Source organism: Lepidochelys kempii, chromosome 7 (genome assembly GCF_965140265.1).
Source record: "Lepidochelys kempii isolate rLepKem1 chromosome 7, rLepKem1.hap2, whole genome shotgun sequence".
NCBI lineage: Eukaryota > Metazoa > Chordata > Testudines > Cheloniidae > Lepidochelys > Lepidochelys kempii.
In genome coordinates, this window is record NC_133262.1 from 103150126 (window position 1) to 103163672 (window position 13547).

General features: G+C 40.6%; 1 protein-coding gene across 4 annotated transcripts in view; it reads right to left on the minus strand.

Moving 5' to 3' along the window:
• Positions 1 to 13547, minus strand: part of DOCK1 (dedicator of cytokinesis 1) — a 550235-nt gene that overhangs the window by 458552 nt on the left and 78136 nt on the right. For 2 of the 4 annotated variants that reach the window (XM_073354059.1, XM_073354057.1), the window contains exons 11-13: positions 11241 to 11313; positions 8560 to 8639; positions 4914 to 5039 (exon numbers count right to left, since the gene is read on the minus strand). In XM_073354059.1, coding sequence (XP_073210160.1) covers positions 4914 to 5039; positions 8560 to 8639; positions 11241 to 11313 — 279 coding nt within the window. Of the gene's footprint in view, positions 1 to 4913; positions 5040 to 8559; positions 8703 to 11240; positions 11314 to 13547 lie in introns of all 4 variants that reach the window. The other 2 variants (XM_073354058.1, XM_073354056.1) reach the window with 1 other exon arrangement.

Genomic DNA, 13547 nt, shown 5'->3' on the forward strand with positions numbered 1-13547 from the left:
GGTTGAGGCTAAGCCCTGGTCTACACTGGGGGGGGAGGGGGCCAGAGGGGAGGGCAGAAGAAGGGGAAGGAAATCGATCTAAGTTACGCAACTTCAGGTACATAAATAACGTAGCTGAAGTAGATGTACTTAAATCGACTTACTGTGGTGTCTCCGCCACAGTGAGTCAACTGTTGCCACTCCCCAGTCGACTCTGCCTGCGCCTCTCATGGCGCTGGAGTACAGGAGTCGATGGGAGAGCGCTCGGGGATCGATTTATCGCGTCTAGACTAGACGCGATAAATCAATCCCCGCTGCATCAATTGCTGCCCGCCAATCCGGCGGGTAGTGAAGACATACCCTGAGAAAACATACCCCCAAATCTTTGTTAGCAAGATTTTTTAAAACCCCAATCTACCACAGTAGTGGAGGTGAGAGTGGTGCAAGAAACTAAACAGAACAGAAAATAAATCCAATAACTGTAGTTATTTAAGATGACATATTACCATAACGTGAAATGTTTCAACATGCTTTTATTTCCTTGGTTTTCCCTTTTCCAAACCTAATTTTAATTCAGTTTGTGTGGTCTAGAAAGGTAGAACTGCAGGTGACGTAATGTTTTTTAATTTAAATTTTCCACGGATGAAAGTGTGTTTAATTTGATGCCTTATATACAGTACACTGTCTTACAAATATTCCTATTTAAAAGGTATCATGAAAATGAAACAAGGGAAACACACATGCATAGAGACAGGTAACTCTGGCTGACTGCCTGAGACTCAGGGTCTCTGTCTCATGATCACAATAGGTGTGGTCGACTGAGGCACTTAAGCTATATACACCTTATGTGCAAACATCTGGAAGCTACTGACAGCCAATGACTCAGTGGAGGGCGCTGAACTCTGAAATTCTCATTCAAGATGTCCAGCAGAACATAGAGCCTGTGGATCTTATGCGGAACAGTACAAGCTAAATCTTTTTCTCGGTCATTTGCTTAAGAAGGGGCAGCGACAGTCCTCTTATTTTAGGGAGTGTTCTTTTTCCTTCATAAACAAGCAGCAAATGTCTGTTTTCAAAATTTTCTGAACATGCCCCAAGACACATGAAGAGGAGGGCATCTTTTATAAAACAAAACAATCAAGTAATGTTTTTTCCTCAAATTGGTCTTTTTTTTAAAATCATATTTCAAAACTTCCAGATATACAGACACATTTAACAGGTGACTTAAGAAATAAAGCAAATATTTGGTACATATAACAGTCACCCGAACCGTGTGAATACAATTACCCATTATTGCATTCAAGCACATGAACTAAACATGTAGTCCATTTGTACATGTAGATTAAGCTGCCCCTTTTGAAACTGTATAAATTGCTTCACAGATTCAGTGGTAACACAGCAGTCAACACCACTCAGTTGTATGTGACTTGAAACTAAAACTAGATGCTCTACTGTCTGAGTACAGCTACTCCATAATGTCTCTCACTTTGCAACTAAATTATCAATATAATTTTTTTGAGGCACTTAATATAAACTGAAAAAAATAATTATGTACCAAAATATTAGTTATTTTATGGATTTGATTCAGATAGTTATATTGTATTATCTGTGGTAATTGTTAGGATACGCTACCAGCACTCCCAGCTACCTTTGAGACACCACTGACTTCCTGAGGAAACTACAATCCACCGGTGATCTTCCTGATAACACCATCCTGGCCACTATGGATGTAGAAGCCCTCTACACCAACATTCCACACAAAGATGGACTACAAGCCGTCAAGAACACTATCCCCGATAATGTCACGGCTAACCTGGTGGCTGAACTTTGTGACTTTGTCCTTACCCATAACTATTTTACATTTGGGGACAATGTATACCTTCAGATCAGCGGCACTGCTATGGGTACCCACATGGCCCCACAGCATGCCAACGTTTTTATGGCTGATTTAGAACAACGCTTCCTCAGCTCTCGTCCCCTAAAGCCCCTACTCTACTTGCGCTATATTGATGACATCTTCATCATCTGGACCCATGGAAAACAAGCCCTTGAGGAATTCCACCATGATTTCAACAATTTCCATCCCACCATCAACCTCAGCCTGGTCCAGTCCACACAAGAGATCCACTTCCTGGACACTACAGTGCTAATAAATGATGGTCACATAACCACCACCCTATACCAGAAACCTACTGACCGCTTTTCCTACCTACATGCCTCCAGCTTTCACCCTGACCACACCACACGATCCATCGTCTACAGCCAAGCTCTGCGATACAACCGCATTTGCTCCAACCCCTCACACAGAGACAAACACCTACAAGATCTCTGTCAAGCTTTCTTACAACTACAATACCCACCTGCAGAAGTGAAGAAACAGATTGATAGAGCCAGAAGAGTTCCCAGAAGTCAACTACTACAGCACAGGCCTAACAAAGAAAATAACAGAACGCCACTAGCCATCACCTTCAGCCCCCAACTAAAACCCCTCCAACGCATTATTAAGGATCTACAACCTATCCTGAAGGATGACCCAACACTCTCACAAATCTTGGGAAACAGGCCAGTCCTTGCCTACAGACAGCCCCGCAACCTGAAGCAAATACTCACCAACAACCACATACCACACAACAGAACCACTAACCCAGGAACCTATCCTTGCAACAAAGCCCGTTGCCAACTGTGCCCACATATCTATTCAGGGGACACCATCACAGGGCCTAATAACATCAGCCACACTATCAGAGGCTCGTTCACCTGCACATCCACCAATGTGATATATGCCATCATGTGCCAGCAATGCCCCTCTGCCATTTACATTGGTCAAACTGGACAGTCTCTATGTAAAAGAATAAATGGACACAAATCAGATGTCAAGAATTATAACATTCATAAACCAGTCGGAGAACACTTCAATCTCTCTGGTCACGCAATCACAGACATGAAGGTCGCTATCTTACAACAAAAAAACTTCAAATCCAGACTCCAGCGAGAAACTGCTGAATTGGAATTCATTTGCAAATTGGATACTATTAATTTAGGCTTAAATAGAGACTGGGAGTGGCTAAGTCATTATGCAAGGTAGCCTATTTCCCCTTGTTCCTACCCCACCCCCCCACACGTTCTGGTTAAACTTGGATTAAAACTTGGAGAGTGGTCAGTTTGGATGAGCTATTGCCAGCAGGACAGGGAGTTTGTGTGTGTGTGTGTTTCCGGGGGGGGGGGGTGAGAAAGCCTGGATTTGTGCTGGACATGGCCCACCTTGATTACCATGCACATTGTAGGGAGAGTGGTCACTTTGGATGAGCTATTACCAGCAGGAGAGTGAGCTTGTGTGTGTATGGGGGTGGGGGGGGTGAGAAAACCTGGATTTGTGCTGGAAATGGCCCACCTTGATTATTATGCACATTGTAGGGAGAGTGGTCACTTTGGATAAGCTATTACCAGCAGGAGAGTGAGTTTGTGTGTGTGGTTTTTGGAGGGGGGTGAGGGGGTGAGAGAACCTGGATTTGTGCAGGAAATGGCCCACCTTGATTATCATACACATTGTGAAGAGAGTGGTCACTTTGGATGGGCTATTACCAGCAGGAGAGTGAGTGTGTGTGTGTATGGGGGTGGGGGAGGTGGGGTGAGAAAACCTGGATTTGTGCTGGAAATGGCCCAACTTGATGATCACTTTAGATAAGCTATTACTAGCAGGACAGTGGGGTGGGAGGAGGTATTGTTTCATGGTCTCTGTGTGTATATAATGTCTTCTGCAGTTTCCACGGTATGCATCCGATGAAGTAAGCTGTAGCTCACGAAAGCTCATGCTCAAATAAATTGGTTAGTCTCTAAGGTGCCACAAGTACTCCTTTTCTTTTTGCGAAGACAGACTAACACGGCTGTTACTCTGAAACCTGTTAGGATATAGATATTCAGGCCTGTCTGCAAAGGCCTGTACTTTATGAATTTAGGTGTATTCTTATCACTTGGCTAGTTAGAGGTATAAAAGAAAAAATCAAAATCACTGTCTGCCAGTGTAAGGTCCTACTCTTACTGTGACAGTCTGAGGCCCTGTTCTTAGGCTAAGGCCTTTGACTAAGCAGCTGAGGCAGCCATAAGCTGGGAAGTGAACGGTCACATCCTCACATTCCAAACTAGTCACACTGAAATAAGGTGCAATTGGGCCATTAGGAATACAATCCTGTCCTGATAGTGCCTATCACCTCCAGAGACAGGGAAGTGCCTAGAATATGTAAAAGAAAACTTAGTTTGATAGTATCCTGTCTGGCAAGAACTCACTTATCAATAGCTGGGATGTGAAATCCTCACTTCTGTATTGTTTTGTCATTATAGTTCCCACTTTGCTGTTGTTTGTGTGTATAATCTCTGTCTGGTTCTGTGATTGTTCCTGTCTGCTGTATAATTAATTTTGCTGGGTGTAAACTAATTAAGGTGGTGGGATATAATTGGTTACATAATCATGTTACAATATGTTAGGATGGGTTAGTTAAATTTCAGGAAAATGATTGGTTAAGGTATAGCTAAGCAGAACTCAAGTTTTACTATATAGTCTGCAGTCAATCAGGAAGTGAGTGGGTGTGTGGGTGGGTGTGGGGAGGGGAAATGGGAATAGGGAATGGGGGTAAGGAAATTGGAATCATGTTTGGCTAAGGGCAGGAATGGGAACAGGGACACAGGTGTAAGGCTCTGTGGTGTCAGAGCTGGGAAGGGGGACACTAAGGAAGAAACTGGAATCATGCTTGCTGGAAGTTCACCCCAATAAACATTGAATTGTTTGCACCTTTGGACTTCGGGTATTGTTGCTCTCTGCTCATGCGAGAGGGACCAGGGAAGTAAGTGGGTGAAGGAATAAGTCCCCTAAAAAGCATGAACTTTAGCAGCAGGCCCAATTTTGCTCTTAGTATCCTAATGCAATTATTGACACCTACCAGGCATAATAATCTCAGGAAACCCCATTTTCCGAGCCACAGCTGTGGACCTATCCACCAAGTGAGGAAACTCTTTCCTAATCTGATGAATATCTCCTGGAAGAAGTTTCAAAGTCACCCATAAACCTGAAGCATAAAATGTAATTATTAGACATATTTTCTATTTTTTTTTAAACAAAGACAGAAAAAAAAAAAGTCTTATGAACTTCGAAAGACAATGCACATAAAAGTCACTACGCCTTGCCCGCAAAGCATTTACATTTTGCAACACTAGATTAGAAATAATTATTTAAGAAAAACTTTGAAACAGAACTACAGCTAGAACGCACAGGGTACATCTGATTAGAACAGATTTTAAGGCAAACAATACAAACCGATAGAAAAGCTGGAAATCGTGTGTGTGTGTGTGTGTGTGTGTTGGAGACATAATGGATGTGGCTCATGTAGCCGACACAATGCCTTGTAGCAGATTCCACAATTCCACAACTGCGTGCGCAAGGGCAGACAGACCCCTGTGCCCACACACAAAGTCAATGGGGTTCTACGTAGGTGCAGCTCTGCACACTCTCACACATGCAGACACACACAGTACCAGAATTAGGGCCCTCGTTTATTTTTTCTCTGGAGAGCATAATGCAATCCATTAGCAGTTTGTTGTCTATTGCATGTTAATAGATGGCAATGATAGGAAGGAATTTCCTCTTTTCATACAGGAGAATATATTTTGGTAAGCATGATGGCTGATTGGGTGGGATGGGATCATCTTTTTCAAATCTAAGAAAACAGAATTTGAAGAAGGGCTTCAGTAAAACAAAACTTAAGTCCAGCGTAGAAACAGTTTTTGCAGTACCATACAACATGAGTATGGATAGGCAGGAAGATGTTGGAATCTTCAGTGCTTAATTGGGCGCAGTGAAGTTTGCACTGTGGAGCTGCTATAGCACCTTTTACATAAATTTTGCACTGAACAAGATAAAATAGGTGTCACTGAGTATCCAAGCTGTCCTCAGTAACTGAAGAGCTAGTTCAATTCAGAAAATGGTTATTAAACCATCAATAGCATCAGTCTGCAACTTACGCCTGCCCTCTGATTTTTCATAAATCTTCCAAATGAGACAGTAAAGGATTTGATTCTTTTCATAGGAAAAGTACAAGGGGCAGCATTAGTTAGAATGGAAGATCTGAGAAGAAAGTATCAAGTAACTGAGGAAGATGTCCCCAACTCTGATACTCTTCCCCAGTGCACATTATCTGGCTATGCCAGGAGGAGGACAGGAGACTCTGGATGCATTTTAATCAGGCTACAACTTTAGCCCTAAAAGTCTGAAGTACCCAGCAGGTAAAATTTTTGAGGTATGTAAACGGTTATGGAATTACCTGTACTGTAAAATTTTACCTGCTGGGTACTTCCAGACTTTTAGGGCTAAAGTTGTAGCCTGATTACATACCTCGGAGGGGTGAGGTCGGGCTGCTGTCAGTCCACCCCCTTACCCAGCCTGGTCACCAGGCAACCTGCTTCTGGGACCTCAGCACACCTCTTCCTCCATCAAATGAGGGTTAAGGGTGACTACTGGGGGATGGGGGTTGACTCCCTGTCGTAACAGTCACAGGAGACCCGAACAGCTCTCATTTCCACTCCTTTAAAGGATACCTCTTTTAAATACTTTCCCATTTGATCTGATCACTGTATCCACTCCCTAAGGAGTACCTGCACTGGACATCCGCCACAAGCTAACAATGAATTGCATCATCATAACCCCCTCCCCCTTCCCCCTCAGCTCCCAACCTACTGCAGAGAAGGCAAATAACCCACCTCGACTTGGCCAATCTGGCCATCAGGAAATATTCCTTCCCAGTCCCGCAAGAAAGGAGTAACTGTCCTAATGCCCATAGCAGATCATGACAAAACCTGGTATTTCAAGTACTTCCATGAGAGGAAGGGTGGGTGCTGCTAAGCCTGGTTCAGGTTTTTGTTTTTGAATAGGCTTTTATTGTACATGAGGGCATAAATAGCTTCCCCCAGACACACACTGGTCACCTGGTGGGAAGGATGGATCAGTGTTCCCAACACTAACCAGGCATGGAGCCGCCTGCCTGTGTAGCAAGTATCTCTGGTTCTCTAACCCTGCAAGGAGCAACATGCTTCCTCCAACAAGCCAAACAAACGGCCCCACCGCTTCATGTGCGGTGAGGTCATTTTTGCATTTCATCTATGGGGATAACCTAGGAAAGTATAACTTGTACTGTATGTACCGTTCTGAAAACTTCAACGATGCCTTTAAAATGTCAGCATTTGCCAACAGACACCATGCAATTACTTCCTGTGCTATGGCACAGATGAGAACTGTGGAATCTCAGATATCAATGAGCGATAACTTGGTAAACAGACTCCTTAATGGAGGTCATTGCAATGAAGTATAAGAGTTAAATAATAACAAAGGCAACTATAGAAGTGAAAGAAAAAGAAGCAATACAATAAAACGGTATATCTATTAAGCAAATTTTATAAAAAAAACGAACGCATAATGTTTGTAACAGGATAAGAACACAATCAGCAACTTGTGCACTCGCAGCAAGTACTCTCCCATCCACTAATTTTTTATTTTTACAGATGAAGAATCCAAAAGTAAATTTAAGAAAGTTACAATTTAGTAACTTGTAATAATATACCTCCCTACAAATATTGGCTGGAGTGGCAGTTCAAAATAGCAGAAAAACTTCTTAAACAAAACCCATTCTCCTCTTTATATTGCGATTGTATAGAAAAAGTTATGTTATGCACACTTCTCTCATATTTAAAGTATATGAGTGATCGAAGTGTATTTTCTTTAAACCCTTTGCTCAGACACTTTATAAATAGAAGAAAAACAGTGCCAAGAGAAAATTGGTAAACTGAGATTCTGCATTTACTTACACAATGATGAGTTAATCCAAGACCCAGAAAAAGAACAAATCAAGTATATAGCAATAGGGCTGGAATGCATTTAATTTTTTTTAACTAGTATATATCTTTTATATTTATATTTATGTCAGTAGAGAATACACTGAATTATCTGTTCAACCTATAGACAGTAATTAACAGTGTTGTTTATTTTGCAGCCCTCCTTTACAAACTCAAAACACAAGTTGGTATCAGTTCTGAGGAGAGTAACTGCCTTGTCGTATTGACAGCAGACCAACTGCTTTGACTACAATTGCTAATAGGAAAAAATGAGAAAAATGGGGGGAGAGGAACACTCCCCCCATCCCTTTGATGGGCCCAGGGCGTGCCAGGGTTCAAAGGCATGAAAGCCAGTTCTTAAAGTCATTGCTTTCAATACACAAACATACAAGAGTGGATAGGGCAGAAATACAGACGCATGTAAAAGTGGCCAACCACTGCATAAGAAGGACAGAAGACAATCTGTAGGATAACAATACTCCCAAAAACGGAAGCGGGGGGAAAGGGGGCACGGAGAGGGAGGGAGGGAGGGAGGGAAGGAGGAAGAAGCAGGGGCGGGGGGAAAACAGGACAGGTGTCTTTTCTGGTACCAAACAATAGCAAGCAAACAAAAAAAATGAATCCTCCAGTCCAAATTAAAATAGTCAGATGGTGTGAAGCAAGGATATATTTTGTATTCCAGTTTACATAAAGAACAGTACCTACCCTGACCCTTGTGGTTAACTTCTTTAGCAGCAATCACTTTGTTTATAACAGTCTGAAGGAAATCATTCTCCCCTGCCACCCTGGGTGAAAAACGGGATGATATGTTCAGCTGCTTGTGTCGAATGGCGTCATCCAATGCTAGCCTGGAGGATGCACATGACGACCAACACCAGGAAACAAAGGGTCACAGAAAACCAGAAGTCACAGTAACAAGGGAACACAAAAGATCATATCATAGTTGTGACGAAGAGTATTTATTAGTCAACGCAAGACAAAAGACAGGAAAGGTAACAAGAAAGACATAGGAAGATCATTAATCAGGAAAATGCTGACCTGCTCAAGAGAAGTCAAGCAATCCTATGTTACCCTTCCCAACAGAAACATGCATGTGTCAGGTCCCAATCCCACTTCCAATAAATAGCATGTATAGTAGTAAAGAAGAACACTGATCTCCTGAGAGACCCATGTTAAATACTGGAATCCAATTGGGATGATTTTGCAAAAATGTACAGTATGTTAATTCTGTGCAACCTTCAGGACAGCTTCTACAAACTGAATATATTAAGAGGTAGTGTATATGGTTTGATGGATTTTACAGAAGAGAAAACTTCTAAATTTAACTGAAATGGCTTAGTGGAAGAAAAACAGATAATCCATCATTTTGTTATACTAGGTGAAGAAAAGAAAATGTGAAAATTATAAATGAAATACAACATTTACAAATGTCACTTAAGTACCACACCAGTCTTGCCAAGTGCTTCTGACAGCTGTTGTGTTGGTGGCCAGTGAATGAATACAAACAAACACACATATGAAAACAGAATTGCATGTAGCACAACAAAAGCACAGCATGAAATGAGTAAGAAAATATGCCTCTTATACACAGTGTTTAAGTCAACATTGGAAACAACGACAAAGCTATTCTTTGTGTGTTTGCACATTACTCATATTCTTGGTGTATACTTTGAAGAATATTTTAATTTACTGAAGAAAAAAACACAACAAAAACATATTGCACACCCTTTTCAAAAGCTGGTTTGTATATAAACACACTATAAATCAGTTTTAATGGAGCAAAAAGCTAAACATTCCATTAGCATCCACTTTTTGATCCACAACGATTCATTTTCTGTGCATACTGTCATTGTTTAATTACAATAAATAAATCTCACAAGGACATTCTTCTTTAAAAGCTTCTACTTTCCTTGAACTACAGAACTGTGTTACTGTTCTACAGACTATTATGTCTTATATACAAATTCCACTGTTATCATGAAATACAAATATGAAGTGTCCAGGACTAGAGCCATTCGGCACATAGTGCTAGTCACCTGATTTCTTTCTATAGATTCTGCAATCCCAAATTTTCTGTTAAGCTCCCCAAACATCCCTGCTAACTCTTGTACTTTTTAATTAGACCTAGTTTCCATACTGAAGTTATTTGATATTACATTATGTTAGTCTATTGCTCTCTAGATTTATAAAAAAACACTCACGAAATCTAGGAGTAGATTAAGTCAAAAGGGAACTCAGTTATATAACAGCATTGTGGTCTACATTTCTTACAATGGTAAAGCTGAGACAAGATGGGAGAGGTAATATATTTTATTGGACAAAACTTGTCTCTCTCATCAACTGAAGGTGGTCCAATAAAAGATATCACCTCACCCACCTTCTGTCTCTCATATCCTGGGAACAACACAATACAAAAACACTGCATTCAACAATGGTAAAGCTGAGTATTCATATTTTAATGGGGATGTACTTTTTTTATCCCCACTACCCCTTCTTCATTTTATGATATTAAAGTTGGAATCTTTAAAATCCCCACACATTTTAATTCCTTTGTTAATAGTAAGCAAGCACACACTTCTACTATTTTTTCGTTAAAAAAGGAAGAAAGCCTATCCACATACACACAAATACAAACATTCAGACTTACTCAAACCACAAAAACAAATTAAGAAATCCAAAGTAAAATCTACGTCTGACCTTTGACAGTACATTTCAGTGCTTTCTTTTAATCTTAAAAATATCTGATAACACTATGAAGTTTCACATGGCATAGTGGTTCCTTTTATTTCACTGGAAAACTAGTTATACGTATGAGGAGTTATTTCAGTTCCCATGCCCATTCATTCTTTGGTTTCTCTATCTTTAATTATCTGCCAATTATGGTGATGATTTAGTGACATGGACAGTCATGTGATACAACCAACTCATTTCATACAGGACACTTAACATCCATCAGACAGTAATAGCTTTTGGTCATTACCAACCTTGACTAGACTGGAACCAGTAACATATAAAGGAAAGAAGCTTAAAACATCTATCTCAAAAATCCTGGGCCCATCTAGTTAGTTCCAGGCTCCTTCACACACAAAAATGGAAAAGACATGTTTAAAGTTGAAGCTAAGAAAGCACTTAGAAATGGGTGAATTTTTTTTTTTTTTTTGGCACCATACATTCCAAATAAATAAGTGAAGAACTAAGAAGGGGGGAAAAATACATTTAAGACTCATGTGTTAAAATTCCAATCTGTAGCAAATTTACCCACTTCAAAATATCTACATAACATTAGTGGACTGTAAGATCAATTTCAAAAGTTGACATTGAAAAGAGTTTTACATTTAATCTGCCTTAAATCCTCTGACAATGCTTACATTATTCCATATACTTACGGCTGAAATGGTATAAAGTGTTGTTTGTCCTCATCATCAACTTTCCCAGTAATTATGTCAGTTACATCCATTACTGAAATAAAAAACAAAGCTACTGCAATAAATTGATCAACAAAGGCAGGCTAGGGGAGAGACAAACAAACAATGTACTACCGTCACTTCATCTCTAATGAAAGAAATTAACAATGGCATAAAACCAGTATAGTTCTTTTGCAGCATAGGTTCATGTTTCAAATACAGACTCAATTTTCACATCAGTGAAATAAATGGCATCCTCTGAAGCTACTAGTAGATGTGGATACAAGCTTTTGTTTTGTCACATGTACCATCATGTGACATTATTTTAAACTTCTGCTTACATGAACAACCAATTATAACATTCATAAACCAGTCAGAGAACACTACAATCTCTCTGGTCAAGCAATCACAGACATGAAGGTCGCTATCTTACAACAAAAAAAACTTCAAATCCAGACTCCAGCGAGAAACTGCTGAATTGGAATTCATTTGCAAATTGGATACTATTAATTTAGGCTTAAATAGAGACTGGGAGTGGCTAAGTCATTATGCAAGGTAGCCTATTTCCCCTTGTTTTTTTCTACCCACTCCCCCCCCCCCCCCCAGCGTTCTGGTTAAACTTGGATTTATGCTGGAAATGGCCCACCTTGATTATCATGCACATTGTAAGGAGAGTGGTCACTTTGGATAAGCTATTACCAGCAGGAGAGTGAGTTTGTGTGTGTGGTTTTTGGAGGGGGGTGGGGAGGTGAGAAAACCTGGATTTGTGCTGGAAATGGCCCACCTTGATTATCATACACATTTTAAAGAGAGTGGTCACTTTGGATAAGCTATTACCAGCAGGAGAGTGAGTTTGTGTGTGTGGTTTTTGGAGGGGGGTGGGGAGGTGAGAAAACCTGGATTTGTGCTGGAAATGGCCCACCTTGATTATCATGCACATTGTAGGGAGAGTGGTCACTTTGGATAAGCTATTACCAGCAGGAGAGTGAGTTTGTGTGTGTGGTTTTTGGAGGGGGGTGGGGAGGTGAGAAAACCTGGATTTGTGCTGGAAATGGCCCACCTTGATTATCATACACATTTTAAAGAGAGTGGTCACTTTGGATAAGCTATTACCAGCAGGAGAGTGAGTTTGTGTGTGTGGTTTTTGGAAGGGGGTGGGGAGGTGAGAAAACCTGGATTTGTGCAGGAAATGGCCCACCTTGATTATCATACACATTTTAAAGAGAGTGGTCACTTTGGATAAGCTATTACCAGCAGGAGAGTGAGTTTGGGGGAGGGGGTGAGGCGGAGGGTGAGAAAACCTGGATTTGTGCTGGAAATGGCCCAACTCGATGATCACTTTAGATAAGCTATTACCAGCAGGACAGTGGGGTGGGAGGAGGTATTGTTTCATGGTCTCCGTGTATATAATGTCTTCTGCAGTTTCCACAGTATGCATCCGATGAAGTGAGCTGTAGCTCACGAAAGCTCATGCTCAAATAAATTGGTTAGTCTCTAAGGTGCCACAAGTACTCCTTTTCTTTTTGCGAATACAGACTAACACGGCTGTTACTCTGAAACATGAACAACCAAGAAGCTTATTGCCTCCAGGGATCTAAATTTCAATACAAATCACCACTTTATTAATTGAGGGCCTGGCCTGATGAAGAAAACTATTAGTGAAGTTATTTCTTCATTTGAGAAAGAGAGAGAGAATATTTTAGTCTTCAAATTTATATTTAATTTTCAATAGCCCTTAGATGTGGCATAGTCAGGTGCAAGGATGAGTGGAGGTAGGAAAGGTCATAAACCTTCTTTGAAATAATTCACCTCAGGATCCTTCTATGACAGTGTTCATATAATATTTTGTGGGTATATAGCAACAAATCATGTCACTGCTTTACAAATTATATCTGCAGAAAATGACATTAGGTTGGCTAGTAACACTGCCATATGTTCCTTGAATAGTACTATAAAATGAAAGATAGTAGCCCACCAACGTTCTTCTTTGTTGTGTCAAACAAAAGTTACATGGCCTTTATATCAAGATATTGTTTGATTTATATAGGAACTAGGAGATCATTGGCATAATACTGGTGAACAGAGCCATTCAGACACAACCAGCCATGAAATTCCACCCTTGAAAAGAACACGAACACACAGAGCAGTCATGGTCTTCAGATTCTATGTGCATTATTACCATTACGCCCTCCTGGGAAGTTTATACCTCCTCAAGTTTTTGTGATTATGTTGCTCTGTAGTGGCTAGACCACTGAAGGGATATAAATTTACTTTAATTAGAAGGGGGGG